Source organism: Callorhinus ursinus, unplaced genomic scaffold, assembly GCF_003265705.2.
Source record: "Callorhinus ursinus isolate GAN/ISIS: 27379988/994484 unplaced genomic scaffold, GSC_fseal_2.0 scaffold63, whole genome shotgun sequence".
Lineage (NCBI taxonomy): Eukaryota > Metazoa > Chordata > Mammalia > Carnivora > Otariidae > Callorhinus > Callorhinus ursinus.
Genome location: NW_027397125.1, coordinates 2,036,456 through 2,055,425, shown reverse-complemented (window position 1 = coordinate 2,055,425; position 18,970 = coordinate 2,036,456). Strand labels below are relative to the sequence as shown.

General features: G+C 45.0%; 1 protein-coding gene across 1 annotated transcript in view; it reads left to right on the top strand.

The window, feature by feature from the left end:
* Nucleotides 1-18,970, top strand: part of KIAA1217 (KIAA1217 ortholog) — a 283,716-nt gene that overhangs the window by 215,232 nt on the left and 49,514 nt on the right. The window contains 1 exon segment of the mRNA XM_025891962.2: nucleotides 5,707-6,539. Within this exon segment, the coding sequence (XP_025747747.2) occupies nucleotides 5,707-6,539 (833 nt within the window).

Sequence of the window (18,970 nt, the reverse complement as noted above, 5' to 3'; positions counted from 1 at the left end):
TGTCCAAAATATCCAAATGTGGAACTGAGGATTTAGATGAAGCCAGCAAACAAAGGACTCGCGTAATTGGGAGCTGAGCCAATGTGCTTTTTTTCACGGCGTTAGTAATACAGGTGATTTCCTTAAGACAAAGTAAGTGGCTTTAATTCTCTGAGGATGAAAGAGTCTCATAAGAATCCTTTTCAGTTTTGTCTGGTTACTTCATTGTGTGGTCTGACTGAGTGGTATGTTTACAAATTCTAGACTTGGAAGGGTGGGGTTTGAAATATAATAAACTGTGCATAATACTCCCTTTCCGCAAAGAATATATATATATTTTAAATAGTCCACATAGAGACATGATTACATGAGACAGTTTCCCAGAATGATTTGAAATAAACATTTTGCATGCTAGGTTTTTTTTTTTTCTTTCCAGAAAGAATTCTAAGATTTTTGCCCCTTCTTACCTTACATTCAAGAAACTTCTAAATGAGCAATGTTTGATTTAACTCACTGGGTTTTGGAGAAATGAAATATAGATATATGTTAGGATTCCTAACTCAAATTTCAGATAATTAATTTGAAACTGCCCCAGATTTTATCTGGCCTCTAGGAAGTATGGGCCAGATAGCTTGCTGAGGTCTGTGCTGTGGGCAGGGAGAGCGGCTCTCAGCCAAAGGCACGGTGCTGAGCTCCGGAAGAAACTCTGCTGTTTACAAGAACTCGAAGCGCTCAACCAAGAGGGAGCAGGGGTTTGGGTGGTCATGGTAGGAGGGAGAGACCATGCCCTCCAAAGTAGGTGAATGAGGGAGAATAGTCTAGTTCATACATTGCCATTGTGTCTAGTGTAGATAATGAGCATTTTCTTTGGGCCGAGGCGCGGGCAAATAGAGATCTGTGTTGGATTCTGGTAAGGTGTTAAAAGAACCTTTATTCTTGGGTTTCGGTTCTGTTTTTCTTGCTGTAAAATGAAATCCTTCAAGGCTCACGTAAAGACATTAGTGTTGAAATCTTCTGTGACAAAAGTGTCAGTGACATAACGTATCCAGATATTTTGAGAGAAATGATGGAGAAGATTAGTGACATCAGAGAGACTAGTGGGAGAAAGGAGGCAGATATATTAAGGTGGGTAAGAACTGTGTGTGATGTGTGTGTGTGTGTGTGTGTGTTTTACTAATTTCTTTAAAGTTGGATATAATTTTCTCCTAAGAGGTCTGACTTTGAGGACTAGCGCAGGAAGAACTCAATATGCATTTAATGCCATTTCTGTACTCATTGGCCAAAAAAAAGACCAGTTAAACAACAAAACAGAACAAAACTGTGTGGGTGCCTGATTGCAAGAAGATATCTCCATGGGAAGAACACTAGCATACAAGGCTGAAACTTTTAAAAACTATGTATCATAGAATCTTAGTCATCATCCTAATTGTCAACCAGACAGTGAATAGCTCCCAGAGTATATGAATGAAGCCTACTTTTTATTAGAATAGCAAGTGGTCTCCTTGGGAAATCACAGTGAAGACTTGAAAACGATTCTCTTTTCATCTTCCATCTTCCCATCCCTCGTTTTAAGAGTGACCGCCTTTGGTCGATCCATATCCTTTAGTGTATGAACCGAGGTTTTCAGATTTTAAAGGTTCACTGTCGTTGTAGGTTTAAAACATTTTCCCACTGTTATAATGAAACATCGTGTCATTCTCTTTCTGGGCTCTCTATAGAGCTGAGGATGAAATTATCATGGGTTCTTTTTTAAAACTCAGTCCTGGAAAGTCAGTCATAGCTTGGCAAAGCAAGGTAAGAATTCTTCCAAAGGCTTCCAACCTCCAAGTCACCCGGATTGATGGAGATCCGCCTGTTCTGTCATAGCTGAGTGCTTGCATTCACGTCCATTGTGGATGACTCAGGTGGACGGTGATTCTTTCAGTGACCCTGTTGGGTGATGGCGAGATTAGTTTGAAGTGGACCAGGCAAAGGCTGATAAGCAGCATTACCATCAGATACATGATGCTGATTGTGTATGGCTAGGATCCATCCTTGTTGGCTAAAGTCCCATTCTGCTCGGTTGGTACCCATGTAATACTAGCTACTGGATGTTAAATATCTTGACTATTGCCCGCATTCCCGTATGAGTGCACAGTGTATCAGAATTATTGTTAATTCTTACATTTCTTTCTGAATTCATCTATACACGATATCAAGAAAGTCCAATGAGATTTTTTTGTGTTTTATTTTGAAAGTTAGTTCTATAATGTACCTCCCAGCCATTTCTTTTCACATCATCAAATCTTTTTGTTTTAATATCTGTGCAGGCATCCCAGTTGTTTTAAAAGAAATGTACTCAACTTTCATTAATTAAAATCAATTTTACATTCTCCTTTCATTAATATTCTTTATCCTTCTAGACAGTTCTGTACTACTCAGATTCTTAATATGTCTTCCTACTCTTTTGCCAGAAAAGGTGGGGGGGGGCATTCACTGTGTGTTAATTGGGCTCAGGATCCCCCAAATCCTGATGTAATCTGAAGCCAGATAAAGAGGACTCGCAGTTTGAATTATTGTTTATCCTAAATGGGTTCTAGACATCTGAAACCTTTTTTTTTAATTGATATCAATGGTGACAATAATACCTACCGTTTGTTGCACTTGATTTGCCTTGAGCACTGTGTTATGCCTTATACACATGTATGAATCTGTATGAATTGATCTTTACCTTCGCTTGGATTGAATCTTGCATTGCGTGGTCTGATGGCATGGGGAATTTGGCCAGACATGTGCTGCTGCCTAAGCCAGTCCCTCTTGTATTTTATACTCTGTGAAGCCCTGCCTTGTTACCACATTTCTTTTCACTGAGCCTTGCCTTGTGGAAGATAGGAAGGAATAAAGGGTGTGTGTAGAGGATCTGTGCAGATCTGCTGCAAAGCTTCTGTCGTATGGTTGCTCAGCCATTGTGGGAGGAGAATCAGGTGTACCATCACACACTGACCTTGGGACTGCCCTCCTGGTCTAAGGCCTGAGCATCTGAGTCATGAGGGTGTCAAGTGAGTGAGGACAGAGAGGACCATGGGGGCTAGAGCCTCGGGGCTGGGCCATGTGGAGCAGATGCACCTGTGGCTCGATCTTGACCCTCAGCCTTGGTTTGGATCCACAGGAGCCAGGATATAGGGAGAGAGTCCCAGGGGTGACAGCCTAAGGATGGCCCAAGTTTGATTTGGGGGGGGCACAGATTAGGCTATCGTGGGAGTGCGTGTGTTGGGGATGTGGGGCTAATGAAGATAAAATTGTAACTGCGTGCGAAGAGCACGCATACTCGGGTCCCCGGAAACGGTTGGCCTCCCAAGGGGACAGGAGCCTATTCAGTGGTGCTCAGGTAAAACACCCTGAAAGGGTTCCTTTTGGTTGCTACGTATGTGCATCTTGCTTGCCTTTTTTTTTTTTTTTTATTGGTCTTTTCCATGATGAAATCCACCATGATGTGTAAAACTCCCAGGTTAGGGATTCTACACTGCTGGAGTCGTCCAGAGACGAGATAAGGAAGCTGTGGGGTTCCTGAGGTTTCTTCCCCTATGTGCATCTAAGAGATGTACACAGGAATGTACCTTCTCAAGGGCAGGAGCTTGGGGTCAGAACCGTATCCTACAACAATTCGTGGTTCTTAGCAAGTGCATGGTAAATATTGCTTACTAAATGAATGAATTTGTAAAATAAGGAATTGGTTTGTATTCAGAACGTTGGGCGCTGCTTCATTTTCAGCCCTCTCCCGTTGCCCCGCTTTTTCTTTTCTCGTTCCCCATCACTCACACCATGGGTCTCTTGACTGCTTGTTTCGGTTTTTGTTCACTAGGACCCACCTGCTCTCTCCTCATGCCCCTGCCTCACCCCCCGACCCCCCCCCCAACCGTTCATGCTTTCCCTGTCTGTCACATCTCCCAAAGTCTGGATGGGGATGCTCCTGTTATAGCTGTCCGTCCTTTCTCCTGCAGCCATTTGGAGAATCTCAGTGAGTTAGTTATTACCCTCTTGGGTTTTAACCAAAACAAAAAGTATCAGATAGTCACACTTTGAATTAATCTGTATTTCTTTATTTAACTGCCCCTTGCTACACACAGTAGTGTAATTGCAAATTAGTTTCCCCTTGCCCCATTAACTTGATTCTTTTTTTATTGAGATATAATTGACAAAAACATTATGTTAGTTTCAGATGTACAACATAATGATTTAATATGTGTATATATTGCAGATGATCACCACGATAATAAGTCTAGTTAACATCCATCACCATATATAGTTACACATTTTTTCTTGGGATGAGAACCTTTAAAATCTACTCCTCTAGCAACTTTCAGATATATAATACAGTATTATTAATTATGGTCACCGTGCTGTACACTACATTCCCATGAGATTTTATTTTATAACTGCAAGTTATATCTTTTGAGCCCCTTCACCCATTTCACCCAACCCCAGTATCCTGCCTCTGGCACCCACCAATCTGTTCTCCGTGTCTGTGATTCTCGAGTCACTGATTCTTTAGCCATTGTTTCTTCCAAAGGATAGCTAGTGAAAGACCCCGCGGGAGTCCTCACTCTCCTGAACTGGATGCTCATGACACAGCCCAGAAGTCACTGCTGCCTGGGCAAGAAGTAACTGGCTTATGACGGATGACTCCATCAGGCTCCTTATGACATGGCAGCCCCAGAGAGGCTCCTCGGGTTTCCCTCTCTCCACCATGCCTGAGATTTCCTTCCAGTTTTTCTCCCCACTATGAATTTTTCCTCCAGTTGCATAGTTATCTCCCAGATCATTATTGTCTCCCAGTGTCTTGGAGCTGGTTTCTCCTAGGCTCAAGTAAAGAGTTGGTGAATGAATGAAACTTACCTCCAAGTTTTCCCTATGCATCTTCTTACCCTCCCTGGCCATGTCCCTAGATTGCATCTGCTTTGGAAGGATGGGAAAGATGCTTTTAACTATTTTCCAGGGCTAATGTTAGAAAATATGCCCAGGAGAAATTTTAGAAAATATGATTTTGGCACTCCTCATACATTAGACCCACATTTATTGAGTGTCTCAGAGAAGCTATGACCTGAAAAATTTAAACCCCTGCACTATTTTCCCCAAACCTCACAATGTCGAGCTCTTTATTGGGGGTTTCTTGTGGTTGCTGTAACAAATGACCACAAACTTACTGGCTTAAAACCACTATCATACAGTTGTAGACGTCAAAAGTCCAGAGTGGGTTTTACAGGCTAATATCAAGGTGTCAGCAGTAACCACACTCGCTCTGGAAGCTGTCAGGGAGAGTCCCTTTCCTTCCTTTTCCCAGCTTTTAGAAGCTACCTGCATCCCTGGGCTCCTGGGCCCTTCCTCCAGCTTCACAATCAGTGGCAGAGCATCTTTCAGTCTCTCTCTGACCCAGCTGCTGTCCTCACACCTCCTTCGCTGACTCTGGCCCTCTCCTTCCTCTTCCACATGTTAGTTTGGTGGCGTTGGGTCCATCTGGATGACCCAGGATAATCTTCCTGGCTCAGTATTCTTACAAAGGAATATCTGCAGAGTCCCCCCCGACCATGGAAGGTGACGTAGTTATCGGTTCTGGAGATCAGAGTGTGGACACGCTGCTGAAGGAGGGGCCGTTCAGCCTCCTGCCGCAGGAAAGCCACACTCACCCTGGGACTTCTCTAAAAACATGAATATCAAAGTAGATTTTCTAACTTCTTGTTTTATTTTCAGATGCAGAGAGAAATTGTTTATGCAAGAGGAGATGGCCCTGGTGCCTCTCGACCTGGATCCACAGCTCATCCACCCCATGCCATTCCAAATTCTCCACCGTCCACTCCTGTACCCCATTCCATGCCTCCTTCCCCATCCAGAATTCCTTACGGGGGCACCCGCCCCATGGTTGTTCCTGGCAACGCCACCATCCCCAGGGACAGACTCTCCAGCCTGCCAGTCTCCAGATCCATCTCACCCAGCCCGAGCGCCATTTTGGAAAGAAGAGATGTAAAGCCGGATGAAGACATGAGCGGCAAGAACATTGCAGTGTACCGGAATGAGGGCTTCTATACTGATCCTTACCTTTATCACGAGGGACGGATGAGCATAGCCTCTTCCCATGGCGGGCACCCGCTAGATGTCCCTGATCACATCATTGCGTATCACCGCACAGCAATCCGCTCGGCAAGTGCTTACTGCAACCCTTCTTTGCAAGCGGAAATGCATATGGAGCAGTCGCTGTACAGACAGAAATCGAGGAAATATCCAGATAGCCACTTGCCCACTCTGGGCTCCAAAACACCCCCCGCCTCTCCTCACCGAGTCAGCGACCTGAGAATGGTAGACATGCACGCCCACCATAACGCCCATGGGCCCCCTCACACCTTGCAGCCAGATCGGGCCTCCCCGAGCCGCCAGACCTTCAAGAAGGAGCCAGGCACCTTGGTGTACATTGAAAAGCCGCGGACCACTCCAGGATTAGCCAGCATCGTGGACTTCGGCCCTCCTCTAGTTGAGAAGCAAGTGTTTGCCTACAGCACGGCTACCATACCCAAAGATAGAGAGACCAGGTAAGGTGGTGAGGGCAGCCCAGGGTGGTCTGTGCCTGTGAGTGATTGAGGGCTGATCTGCAGGGTCAAACCAAGGGAAGAGCCCCCCGGGGCAACACGGAGAAGCCACAGAGTAGGATCAAAGGCCATCCTGGTCTGCAAAGAGTTTCTGAATCCATGGGGGTCAAGTGGCGCAGACCAATACCCGTGCCAAAGGGGGGCAGACGCACACCGCACTCAGTGTGGGCCTGCAGAGCGTGGGTCGAACAGCGGCATCGTTAGTGTAAATCCGAACGAAAGGAAAGAAAATTGTGATCAGCAGAAACCATTTGGACAAATAGATCAGGAGCTCATGATAATTGATCTGCCACTGAAAAGAAGGAGTGAGTGGTTCAAGTTTTAACGTCTGAAATGGCAATTTGTGTTTTTCCTTACGGAGTGCAATTTTGCTTTCTCATCTGGCCTTGGGAAATGGAAAGAATGTGTCACTCTCTGTCATCTGGGGTGATAAAGCATTGAATTTGCATGAGAATAGGATGGTTTAGATTTAATACCCATTCAGGAGTGGTAACTAAGATCAGCAAAAATCTTCTGGGGAATGAGACCCTCTGAGTATTTAAATTTCTTTTCTAATACATCCTTTTTTGTGTGTAACTTACCAGCCCAGTGCATTTTAAAGACCCTCCAAATTTCATATGGTAATAAGGGAGCTAATTTTGATAGAGGAAATTTATCTAGCCTAAATTGGTTGAAAGAAGCCAACATAATAAAAATCTAGTCAAAGAAACTGAGTCTGAAAGAGGTTAAGCATTTTACCTGTTGTCATCAATGAATTCAGAAGGGATGTGAGAAATAAAATCTGGATATTCAGTGACACAGCACTTTATTAGAACCACTATTGCCCATTTCTTGCCAAAGAGATAGTATCATCTACATACTGTCATCATCCCGATTTTTTAAAGATTTATTTATTTATTTTAGAGAGAGAGAGCAAGCACATGGGGGGGAGGGGCAGAGGGTGAGAGAGAGAGAGACTCCTGAAGCCGACTCCCAGCTGAGCGCGGAGCCCAGTGCCGGGCTGGATCCCAGGATCCTGAGATCACCACCCAAGCCAAATCAAGAGTTGGCCACCCAACCGACTTCACCACCCAGGTGCCCCTCATCATCCCTAGTTTACAGATGCAGAAACTGAGGCTCAGAGAGGTTAAGTACTTTCTCAAGGTCACAGAGCCAGTGAGTGGCATAGAATGTCCGTATCTATTAAAGAATCCATACTTTTTACCACTGTGCAATATTCTGCCTGATGAGGGAGACCTGTGAGCCACACCTTCACCCAGCAGAGAAGTAAATTTAGGGGTGAATTCTGAGCACTTCAACCAGAATTCTTAAGAAATTGTTTCAGGACTCGATGCTAAGTAACTGCTCCTGAAGGATATTTACAGTCATAGACATGGTAGCATTTGCATAATTATGCTGCTAAATATATACAGGCCATTTAAAATATACTGCTCCAGCTAGTATATTAGCACAAGTGCGCAGCAATGGGGAAAGAAAGAGCATCTTTGATAGATTTCATTTCTGAAAAATGAATGCGAGTACTATGGCAAAGAAAAATTTTTCAAAACAAGAGCACCAGAAACAATTACTGAAGCACAAAATCAGAGCCCATTGTTTGCGCCTATGCCATGCTGTTATCTTAGATACAGTTAATCAGTGTATTTTAAGAGTAGGAGTTCAACCCCTAAAAGTCTACCTTTTGAGTGCAGAGCCCTATAAAGCGCCAAACCAATTTCTGTCGCCCTTTCGTACTATTAAACAGCAAATAAATCTTGAGAATGCTTTTTCTACGAAACTCTCAAGTGAAATTTTACATCTAAAATGTGACGCTACAAAAATGCAGGAGGAGGACTGAGAAATCCATAGCACGGCTTTCTTCTGGGTCCTGCTGGATTCGGGTGCTGTTCAGAAGAAATAGCCCGAATAACTGCAGGATGTTTGAAATCAGAGAGAAAAATTCTTTCTTTCCCATCTGTACTTAGGAAACCTCCAGCGGTAGCTTTTTTTTGGCGGGGGGCGGGGGGGGGGGGGGGGGGGCGGGGAGCATGATTTTATAACAACGCTGTTGACTTGAAAATGAAGAGTTAAAGATGAAGTAATTTCATCTTGGTCCTTGTATTTAGTCATGTGCCTTGATCTAGCGCATTTGACTTCTCTTGTCTTACAAAGACGTTTCCACAAAGCATCTAGTGATGACAGATTATATATAGAGGACCTGGGAAAAAATCATGTGTATAGTAGAACATAGAGGACGGTAGTTCTCTCCTCCCAAGATGGCCATCGATTTGGGGGTTAGAGGAGCAGATTATAGCCACTTCGAGTTTTTCAAGACAGCAATTCTCATATCTGAGCTTCTAGAAAGAAAATGATCTCAAGTGAGAAGGTGGCTTTATCCAGATGATTTTCCTTCAGCTGGGACCCCAAGAAGAGAATGGCCCACGTGGCTGTGAGGGAGTGCTGGGGGTAGGGGGGGTGGACAGTGTGTGACAGATGACTCAGTGTGTGAGGCTCTGTCTTCCCTATGTTACAAAATTCCTTCATTAAATAGCATCGTTATTTCTATTCATGGCACATAAAACAGCCCTTAAGAATCGTAAAAATCTAGGACATTTATGTTTTGCTACTTTCTATTTATAGTTTGGATCCTATAATGTAAAATATCTTTATTGAAATTCAAGAATGCTCATTGCAAAGTGACTAATAGCTCCCTTTCCAAATGTATAACAGATTCCTCCTAATGTAATGTTGTTCAAGACATGGTAAACTTGAACTGAGATCATATTTTTACATCATTCCACATCTACGATAGCTAAATTCCACAAATGAGTCAAGAGTCCACTGGGGAGCAAATTCTTGCCTTGCCTCGGCACCTCTATCTGGAGAAAGAAAAGCCATATGAGATCACATCATAATTTCTAAGAATTCTCCAGTTTAGAGAAGCCCCCCAGAAGAGGAAAGAAGCTTCTGTATACAGGAGGAAGCCTGCGTGCTACTGTTGTTCATCAAGTCACTTTCTTACTGGAGGAGGATTACATGTTATTCTGTTGGTAGCTTTGAGGGGTGGGATGCATCCTTGGTTGAACAATCGATTGAGTGAAAGTCTAAATTCAGATTTATGTCATTGAAAAATGTTCAGTGACTGGCAGACCTTTGAAGATTTTCAAACTGTGCTTTGTCCTAAAATTAATGATTTTTTTTTTCCTTTTCTGAGTGTATAGTCAAAAGTGAGCCACATCAGAGGCCTCCTAAGTGGTTAGACTTGGGATCTTTCTAGAACAAGGTTTCTTAACTTCTGCACTTATTGATATTTTGGGCCGGATAATTTATTGTTTGTCAGGCGGAGGGGCTCTCCTGTGCTTTGAAGTATGTTTAGTGGTGTTTCCAGCTTCTTCTCCACTAAGATGCCGGTAGCAACCTGCCCCCAACCCTGCCCTGGTCATGACAATTCAAAATGTCTCCAGACATTGTCAAATGCACCCCCTGTGGTGGGGGACAGACGCAATGCTCCTGTTTGAGAAGCACCGCTCTAAAGGAAATTTGGACTTCTTCTACTTAATGAAGTAGAGAAGCGAAAGAGTAGCCCACACTCGAATAATATAAATTGTGACATTCTTAAAAGATGGATCTTGACAATCGTTACCCCAGTTGTGCCCTTGACCTCTTGGTAAAGCAACTTCATTATTCTGAGAACTTGCTGTTGTTACCTTTGATTCAATCCATCTGTGATCAGCCGTTTATTGAGGGGCAGCAATGTGCAGTGTTTATGAACGTGAACTCCAAAGCCAGACTGCTTGGGTTCAAGTCCCAGTTCTAACACTTGCTAGCAGTGGAGACCTTTGACAAGTTACTGAATCTCTGCCTCAGTTCGCTTATCTGTAAAATAGGTATAATAATAGCACCTACCTCATGGGCTGGAACAACTCATTACACTTAAGTGCTCTATGTTCCATATGGTAAGTAGTTGTGTGTTCCTACTTTGAGCAAAATAGTCTACTACATGCTCCTACTAAACAAGAGATCAGTGCAGAGGGATGGCTAGGACCAGGGTTGTACCTAAAGAAGCAAGGAGACAAATTGTCAAGTGTACCTCCAGGAAGAACATAAAGCAGGTGGGGGCTGTGGAGAGGATAAAACTAAGTGTGAACAGAGAAGAGAATTAGCTGGGCTTAAAGATCCAAGGTAGAATGCTTAGAATATCAAAGCCACTTGAAAATCCATTTCAGGAGAGCAGTCAGAGTGACATTTCTTCTTGGGTCCGGGAGCAAAAAGACAAGCCAGGATTAGGGCATCCTTTTAAATGCGCCTGAGCTATATGATTGATGACAGGGATGCCTAACCAGGTAGCGCTGACATTACTAGGTCATCGGTTTTGCTCCCTAACGGTGCCTGACTGGTTCAGCTCTTGTCTGCACTGCTTTCCCACGTAGCTCTAATAATGAATCAATAAGTGTTTATTGAGCCCCTCTTAAGTGCTGAGCTGTGGGCTGGATGCTTTACAGCGTACAGAGAAACCTCGATGTGGTCCCCACGCACAAGGGATATAAACTGGGAAGATAGTCATAAAACATTAAAAGCATGATACAAACCTATAAGTGATGCCATGGTTAAGGACAGGAAGCTTCTGAACTAAAAATGTAGGCTAACAGCTGTTTCGTAGGAACAACCACAGCAGTAGGATTTCATTCATGGGTGAAGCCCAGGGATGCTCTTCTTGTCACCGTCTCCTAGCGAAGCAGAGAGAAGGGAGGACACCATGGCAGGTCACTAAGGGGGGGAAGTGTCCCTCCCTGAGGCTGGAGCTCCAGGGGGGAGATCTGTTCTCCACATCTCCACGTCCAGCTGGAAAGTCAGGACACGTTTTTTCTTGAGAACAATGAGGAACAATGATCGCACTAATAATACACTGTAGGTTGAAGAGGCTTCCGTGGACCAGCTGGAAACCCAACCACCATTTATTCCAAGTTCTAAACAATGAAAGTACAAGTAAACTTTTCAATTACAAGGCTGTCATAATCTGGGGACTGCTTGTACATAATTAATTCAAAAGAAGTGATACAGACGGTAGTTGCTATGAATTCAGAAAAAAAGAGCCCTTTCCCGATCTTGGCGCCGGTCTGGGAGCTTTCATGAGAATGTCGGGATGGACTACAATTCAAGGGATATACACAGTGAAATCAAAGGATGTCATTTGGAGAGACAGACTGATCTCTATCCCAAATTTGCTGTATTTCTGCCATTCTGGTACTATACACATGGCACCTCGATAGGAAGTTCTCGTCTCAGAAGTCAAGTCAGTGCCGATAAATTGAATTATTACTTCATGCCCAGGAATCTAACTTTATGGTCAAGTAATATTCACGTGTCACTTCTTAGGCTGCCAGATTCAGACAAGAGCTGACTGGTAAACATGATACTTAACCAACTGACAAATGTATGAAGATAGCTCTGCTCCTCCACAAGGGATAGTCTATCGGAAATACCGGTGGAATGGATGCCACAGGGTCTGTGTTACTTTAAGCAAACCAGTTTCTCAAAAGGGAAAGCCATCATCTGTCACTAATTAGATGAAATTAAAATGCACCCCTGTATCTCCTTTGAATATTCACGAGGTGCTGTCAATCCAGTGCCTTAGGCCTGAAGCCAGCAGCAAAGCCAGAGTAACCTAAATACTGTGCGATTCAGATAATCCCCTTCCCTTGCCTTCTTCAAAGAGAAGAGGAATAAACGTTCAGGGATGGGTTCTGCCTCCTTGACCTATGGCAAGAGCAGCTCAGTGTAGAGTCCGTGTGGTTACCACCCGGCCCGAAGATGGGGTTCCTCTCAGTAGCCCGATGGCCCAGGAGCTGGATAATCCTGGGTCCTCATGATGTCATGATGTCCAGGCCATGTTTTAGCCTCTCTTGGGACGGAGATTTACAGTTGTCTTTACTTGAGTTTTCCGAGTTTTATTTTTCATGAATGAAGTGATTCAAAAATATCGCCAGGTCTAAGCATTAATTCAAACTTTCAAAAATTGCGGGTCTTCAAAAGTCTGTATTGCCCACTACACTCGTGTAGGGCCAACTGGTAAGAGTAGTAAATACTTCCTCTCCCTCCCCGGCCATCCTCAGAGCTGACAGGGTCTTAGAGACCATTGTGCTAATCGCGGACTTTACAGGAGAAACAGGAGATTTCCCAAGGGCCCAGTGTCTGGAGCTCCTCCAGCCAAATGATGTTTTCACTATCAAACTGTTTCAAAATTTTCTTTGTAATAAAAACAATATGTCCCTAACTCCTCCAGTAAACCCAAATATCTAAGAAGACAAAATACAAAAAGACACGAGTGAGGCCAACTATAGGAATTGTCTTCCTTCTTTCTCCTGAGTTGGTATCTTTTGAGTTCACGCTAAGGTTTTCCAGATCAAAAGCAGGTGGGAGTGGAGAGCTTATTTCCATAGCTCCCGTAGGACCTCCGACACCATCTCTTGTTGGAAGGTAAATGACGGTCCCCTGGTCAGGTAGCTGGAACATGAATGAACGGCTCTTCATACTGGTTTGTACCTGTACAAAATCCATGATGTCACTTCCAGAGCATGAATATGAAACATTACCCTTGGGGAAGAGAAAGAAAATGCAAAATAGGTGATTGCACAAGCCAGGGTGTAGGCTCGTTCTGGGGAGTGAAGCTTCTCATCTCCTGGGAAATGGAGCGCCTCTCCCCAGATGGTGAGTCACTGTGTGAGGCAGGGAGCACTAGATGCGGGGGTTTGCAGGTGAACTCGCTGTGTGTCCTTGGGAGAGCCTCCGCCTAGCTAAACCTCCATGCCCTTCGCTGTAACAGGGGGATGGTAGTATGACCTCTTGATGGTTCTGCACAGCTTAAATGAACATGGGTATAAACTGGAAAGTGAACTGGAAAGTTCTATAAATAAGAGCAGTCCATGGCTCCGTTCTGCAGGGCCACTGGATCTGGCTGTTTGGATCTGAGAGACTGCGTGTCCTCCTGCCTGACTTGGGACTGTATTCTGGTCCCAGCCAGAACAGCCTACCCGGAAAGCAAGTTGTGAACTAGCTTTGAGGCTGCCTGGAGAACTCCCAGGCCCATTTGCTGTGCTGGGCAGAATGCTGTTGGAACAGCAAGGCATGACTGTTCTCCGGGGAGCACGGAGCTGGGTGCGGCTGAGCTTAACGTGACCTGTGGGGCCTGCCACGCCTTTTTTTTTTTTTTTCCTGCTTGTCAAGATCACTAACCCAGAATGGAAGGCAAACTGTGGGGCCTAAATACGTTCCTTCCAACCAGAAAATTCTGTAATTTTAGAATCCTAAGTCTGGCCGCATTTCAGACATGGTATACTCTTGGAGTGTTGGACGTAAGAAAATTGGCACCTCTGTTTAACAAGGGGTGCCAACCTTTGAAGGCCCCGGTTCCTCTGCGTGCCAGAAGTTCATTCAGCCTTTTACGTAACCGGTCTCGAGCTCCTCATTCCCTGGCTCCCTGTGTTTGAACGTGTTGGGCCTTTCCTACCTCCAGGACTTCGCACTTGCTCTTCTTCCGCCTCGTGCCTTCTTCTTCTGCCCACTGCCTGCCTGATTATTGGCTTCTCACCAACATCAAGGCTTTTACTCCAACAGTGTCAGCTCAGTGAGGCCTTTACTGGCTATCTGCACACACACGCACACGTACACACACGCACACACAGAATGGTATAATTAAATACCTGTTTCTGTATAAGAGCATACATGTTTGTTTATATGCTTACATACATGTATCTCTCCACTTCCTCCATTTGCTGTACCCTTCCCCTCACCCCCTGGAATGTAAGCTCCATGAGAGCAAGCCCTTCGCTTTATTCACCACCACATCCCCAGCTCCTGGATCTGTGCCTGGCACACAGTTGATGCCAGAACAATATTTGTTGGATGGGTGAAGCGCGGGGAAGGAAAGGAAGCCTTGCACATCCCTCATGTCCCGCAGGTGATAATGTACTTGGCCGTACACTTTCTCCCTCGTCCTCATTTACACACCTCTGTGGGAGGACAGCCCCGTGGGACAGGGAAGGCTGTTATCCTACTTGGACGGTTGAGGAAGCGGTGGCTCGGAGACATTCACGACGTGGCATGGGAGTGCAGCTTTGTCTCTCCCCGTGGCCGGCTGCGGGTCAGCTCGAGCCCCGTGTGTCTGGAGAAGCTATCTTCTTGTCTCAGGTATGCATCTCAGACACGACGGCTTCGTTCATCCCTTACTTGGGTCAGAAGCCTCAGTGTCCTCTTGATTGCTGTCTCTCACACTCCGCATTTGGACAACCAGAGAATGCTGTCCCTGACTCCAGCCCTCATTCTCGGGCTCCCCTGATGCCACATGGGGGCGAGCCACCACCCCTCTTACCTGATTTGCGGCCGTGGCCTCCTACCTGGTCTCCCTACCCTGTCCCTGCCCACCTCTGGAGCCAGAGAACAAATCTAGATTAATTCCTGCTCCAGAATTGTTGTTCCCATGAAATGTTCTTAGTCTAATTCCTCTGCCCTTGCCCTCGGACTCCACTTAGAGCACTGTTCTCTCTTCTTCCCCCTCTCCCTCTGCTAAATCCTATCCTTTTTGGCTTCATTCACATGTCTCCTTCTAGCAGGAGTTGTTCTTGCCCAGCTGACCCTCTGTGTCCGTCGTCCGGGGGCACCTGACCACTAGGAGTAGACACACCTCCTAGAACCCAGCCAGCTGTGCCCAGCCCCCACCCCCCAGCCGGGTCATCTGAAGCCTGGGGTCAGCAAGAAAGACCGGTAGCATTTGCCCTCAGTGCCCATCACAGTGCTCACACAGAAGTGATCGCTGAAGTTGTTGGCAATCAAATGTCACATGAGTCCTTTCGGGGAAATGGCACCAGTTACAAGCTAATATGTGAAGAACTATTTATTCCAAGAACACAGCATTCTCTCTTCACATCTCATCATGAACTTTCATTTTCTCAGTGCCTCAGTGAATTTATGAAGAAAGATTAGAAATAGCTTTTTTTTCCCCGAATCCTTATAAATGGGGCTCCATTTTTCGCCTGTTTCTTTACAGACATCGTTAGAGGAGTTTATCTTCAGTAAAATACAGAGCATTCCAGGTGAACATCTTTGCTTTGGTCACTGTTTCTTTCTTGACTCGGGGAAAAGCTGGACCTTTCAGATCTAGGCAGTACAACCATACCGAGTAAGAATTGAAGGTCAGAGTATGTCTGTGAAGAAGAGTCGAGAGTCTTGTAATGGCCAGCTTTCGAAAGGGTTACCTGAGCAGATGTTGAAGCTCTAAGAGTTGATGAATTGGAATGTGACAGAGCGGAGGCCAGCTTTCCATGCTGAAGTCCTCCAAGGATGTGGGAATAACCGAGATGCTGGTAGGGCATTTGCGGATGAGTAAGTCAGAATTCAGAAGATGGCAGATGTTGAGCGGCCGGACAGAACAATGGGCTGAAGCGGTAATAGGAAACATAGAACATACCCAGCCTTCCTTCTCCATGAGCAGAGGACAGGGTGGGGGTGGGGGAGGGAGATAGCAGCCTTCAAGGTCGGTGTTATCAATGACATTTCTTCATGACCCTCTGTATCCAGTTCTTGCCTAAGGACTGAGAACACAAAAAATGCCAGACGTGGTCGCGTGCGACCTTAGTGCGTACAAAAAACATGGCAGCCACAGTTACTGCCCACGCCACAAGTGTCTCCTCAATAAATCTAGACGTTTCAGTGAGAAGTTAAATTGATTGGGAGTTTTCGGAGGAATGTTTTTAGTTATACACTTCTTTCACCAATAGGTTAACATCGGGCAGAAATAGAAAATTCGTTGCTCAGAGTCCTATTTGAAGCTTTACCACAAATTCAGATCATTTGAATTCCAATGTTGTGTTGAACTCTTCTGAAAACAGTGACTTTAATTACTTTGGTTTCCCCCCCCCTCCATACCAGAGAATCAGGGCATGAGCAAACAAGCCTTACAGCCTAGCTGTAAGCCTGTTCGCTATTCAATTCTGGAAAATGCCTTTGGCACTGCCAAGACTAAAGGGTTTAGTTCACTTAGATTTTCTCCCAGAAACAAAAAAAAGTGACTCTGAGAAAGGAATGATGATACTTTATTCACTGCCGTGTCCACAGCAGCTTATTCTGTGCCTAGCCACATGGTAAGTGCTTTAAAACGTTTGCTGATGACTTGTCGGCCGTTTATGACTTTCTGGGGGGAGAGAGATGACAGGGAATGAGCAGGAGCCAGACCAAAAAAAAAAGAAAAAAATCACAAAATATCAGAACTGGAAATGAATTGATGGGCCCCCTGGGAAGCACTCCCTGAAGGCCAGCCCCCTGTAACCATTGGCATTACTGACTATCCCGCACCAGTGGGTTTCAGCGTTGGTAACTGGTTTGGAAGGCGAATGCCACCCCACCCCCCCAACGCCCCAGGGCTGATCACTGCAGCTCGGCTGAATGGTTTCCCTCAGCTCCCTGACACTTCTTCTGGATATTTAAAAACATATCTTTAGGGATTCATTATAGAATTTCCAGTCTCCTAGTTGTTATGGCGTGGACTTGTTTTTTAATAGCCATTAATTTACTTAGATAGTCAATGATAAGGACTTAATTTGGGTTTAATGAGGCCTTGGTCAGCACAGAGACAAGTCCCTAGTCAAAAAATGTTGAAGGTGAAAACTTGAATCCAAAAGTTGGATAAATGGAGTTATTGGATGAACATATTCCCCACAAATGCAGACTCTTTCCTTCCCTGCACTCTGAAGACAGCGGACCACCGCATCACAGGAGGATGCGGGCTTGCCAGGAAAGCTGGTTGTAGCAGAGGGAATTCAAATACTGGAATCAGCACTTTCCCTGGATTGGACTTGGATTTTTTATTAATATTATGCTTGGGCCCCAAGAACATGCATTCAGCCAGGCTGACCTCTGGCACTAAATGACTAGTTAACCATACATACTAATCACATAAGTATGGTTTATGGAATGATACAAAATGGCTTATGAAATCACTTTTAAACCATCTTTTCAACAGTAATTAGACCAGTTCTGAAATACCTTAAGCCAAGCAATATTAGCAAGAATTGGCTGAAGCACCTTTAATATTCTGATGGTTATCATACAGGATTGCCACTGCAACAAAATGACAGGGTCGTATTTAATTTCTCGTCTTCCGCTGCATTTCTCTTTTTTCCTTTTCACATTAAAACGTACTTCATAACATTTCATCATGGGAGAAGGCTGCATAAATTTCCAGTTGCTGTAATTTAGTTAAACCATAAAATTGTTTCCAGATTACCAACCATGAAATGGAAAGACAATCTTATTTATGAATTTATAAATCAGATAATCTCCCTCAAATGAATCCTGAAACCAGAAACACTTTGATGATTAAATAGGAAGGGAAAAGATTTCTCATTACCATGTGTCAAAAGAATTGTATTTTTGTCAAGTGGTTTTGGCCGAGGCAGTGGAACACGCGCGTATGGTCACGTGCCCCGGCCACGTGCAGGCCCCGCTGTTCCCTGGACAATGGGGGAGAGTTGGCCCCCCTCGGCCGTCAGGCTCAAGTGTTCTGAACGCTCAAGGCTCTGACAAATCATGTCTCCTTCCTGGTGGCCCCACCAGTGACATAGCCCAAAGGAGGTCACACAGGGAGTGTTCACAACCGTCCTCGGAGAGAGAAAGGGAGAACCAAGTGTGTGTGTATAGCACCGAGTATAGGGCTTCGCTCCAGAGCATCCGAACTCTTATTCCAGGCAGTTCTGTGATTATGTCAACATCATGTCTGATGAGGAAGGAAGAGTGGAGGGAGATTTGGGTGTCGTGTTTGTCTGCATCCTAAAACCACTGTCCGGGGAAGCCCATGTGAGAAGCCAAGTCCCCATTGAGCTGAGGACAAAGCCAAAGGCATGTATGAAGCCCTATGGACGCCCATATGGAGAGGACCCATGGTGACAAGTCAGTTTGAAGAGCAGTGTTCTGACCCTGGAATGATTCAGGTGGTTTGCTTGGTTTTTTAATGCTGTTGCTCTCCTTTGTTAAACTGGGTCATGAAAGCTGTTGACCAGAGAGTGATCAGAGAGACCACTGACTGAGCCCTAATCAGGGTTGCACCTAGAGCCAATGTTGGAATCCCTTCTGCCATTTCCTCCTGTCGGATTCTCATTGGTTCTCTATAGTCGTCGATTTACCTCGTTCTCAACACTACTGTCGTCTGTGTCTGGTTAGGTTGTCACCGTGCCTTCCTATCCCACACTCCAGCTTCACAGACTCCTTTAAGCCATTTCCTAACCAAAGCTGCCTAGATTCTAAAAATGTCATGCCACTTAAGGAAGTAAGGGATGAAGGGAGGGAGGGAGGGATCCTTTGCATTTGCCTAGGATTGAATAAGAGCAGTGAACTAGTACCATCCCGGG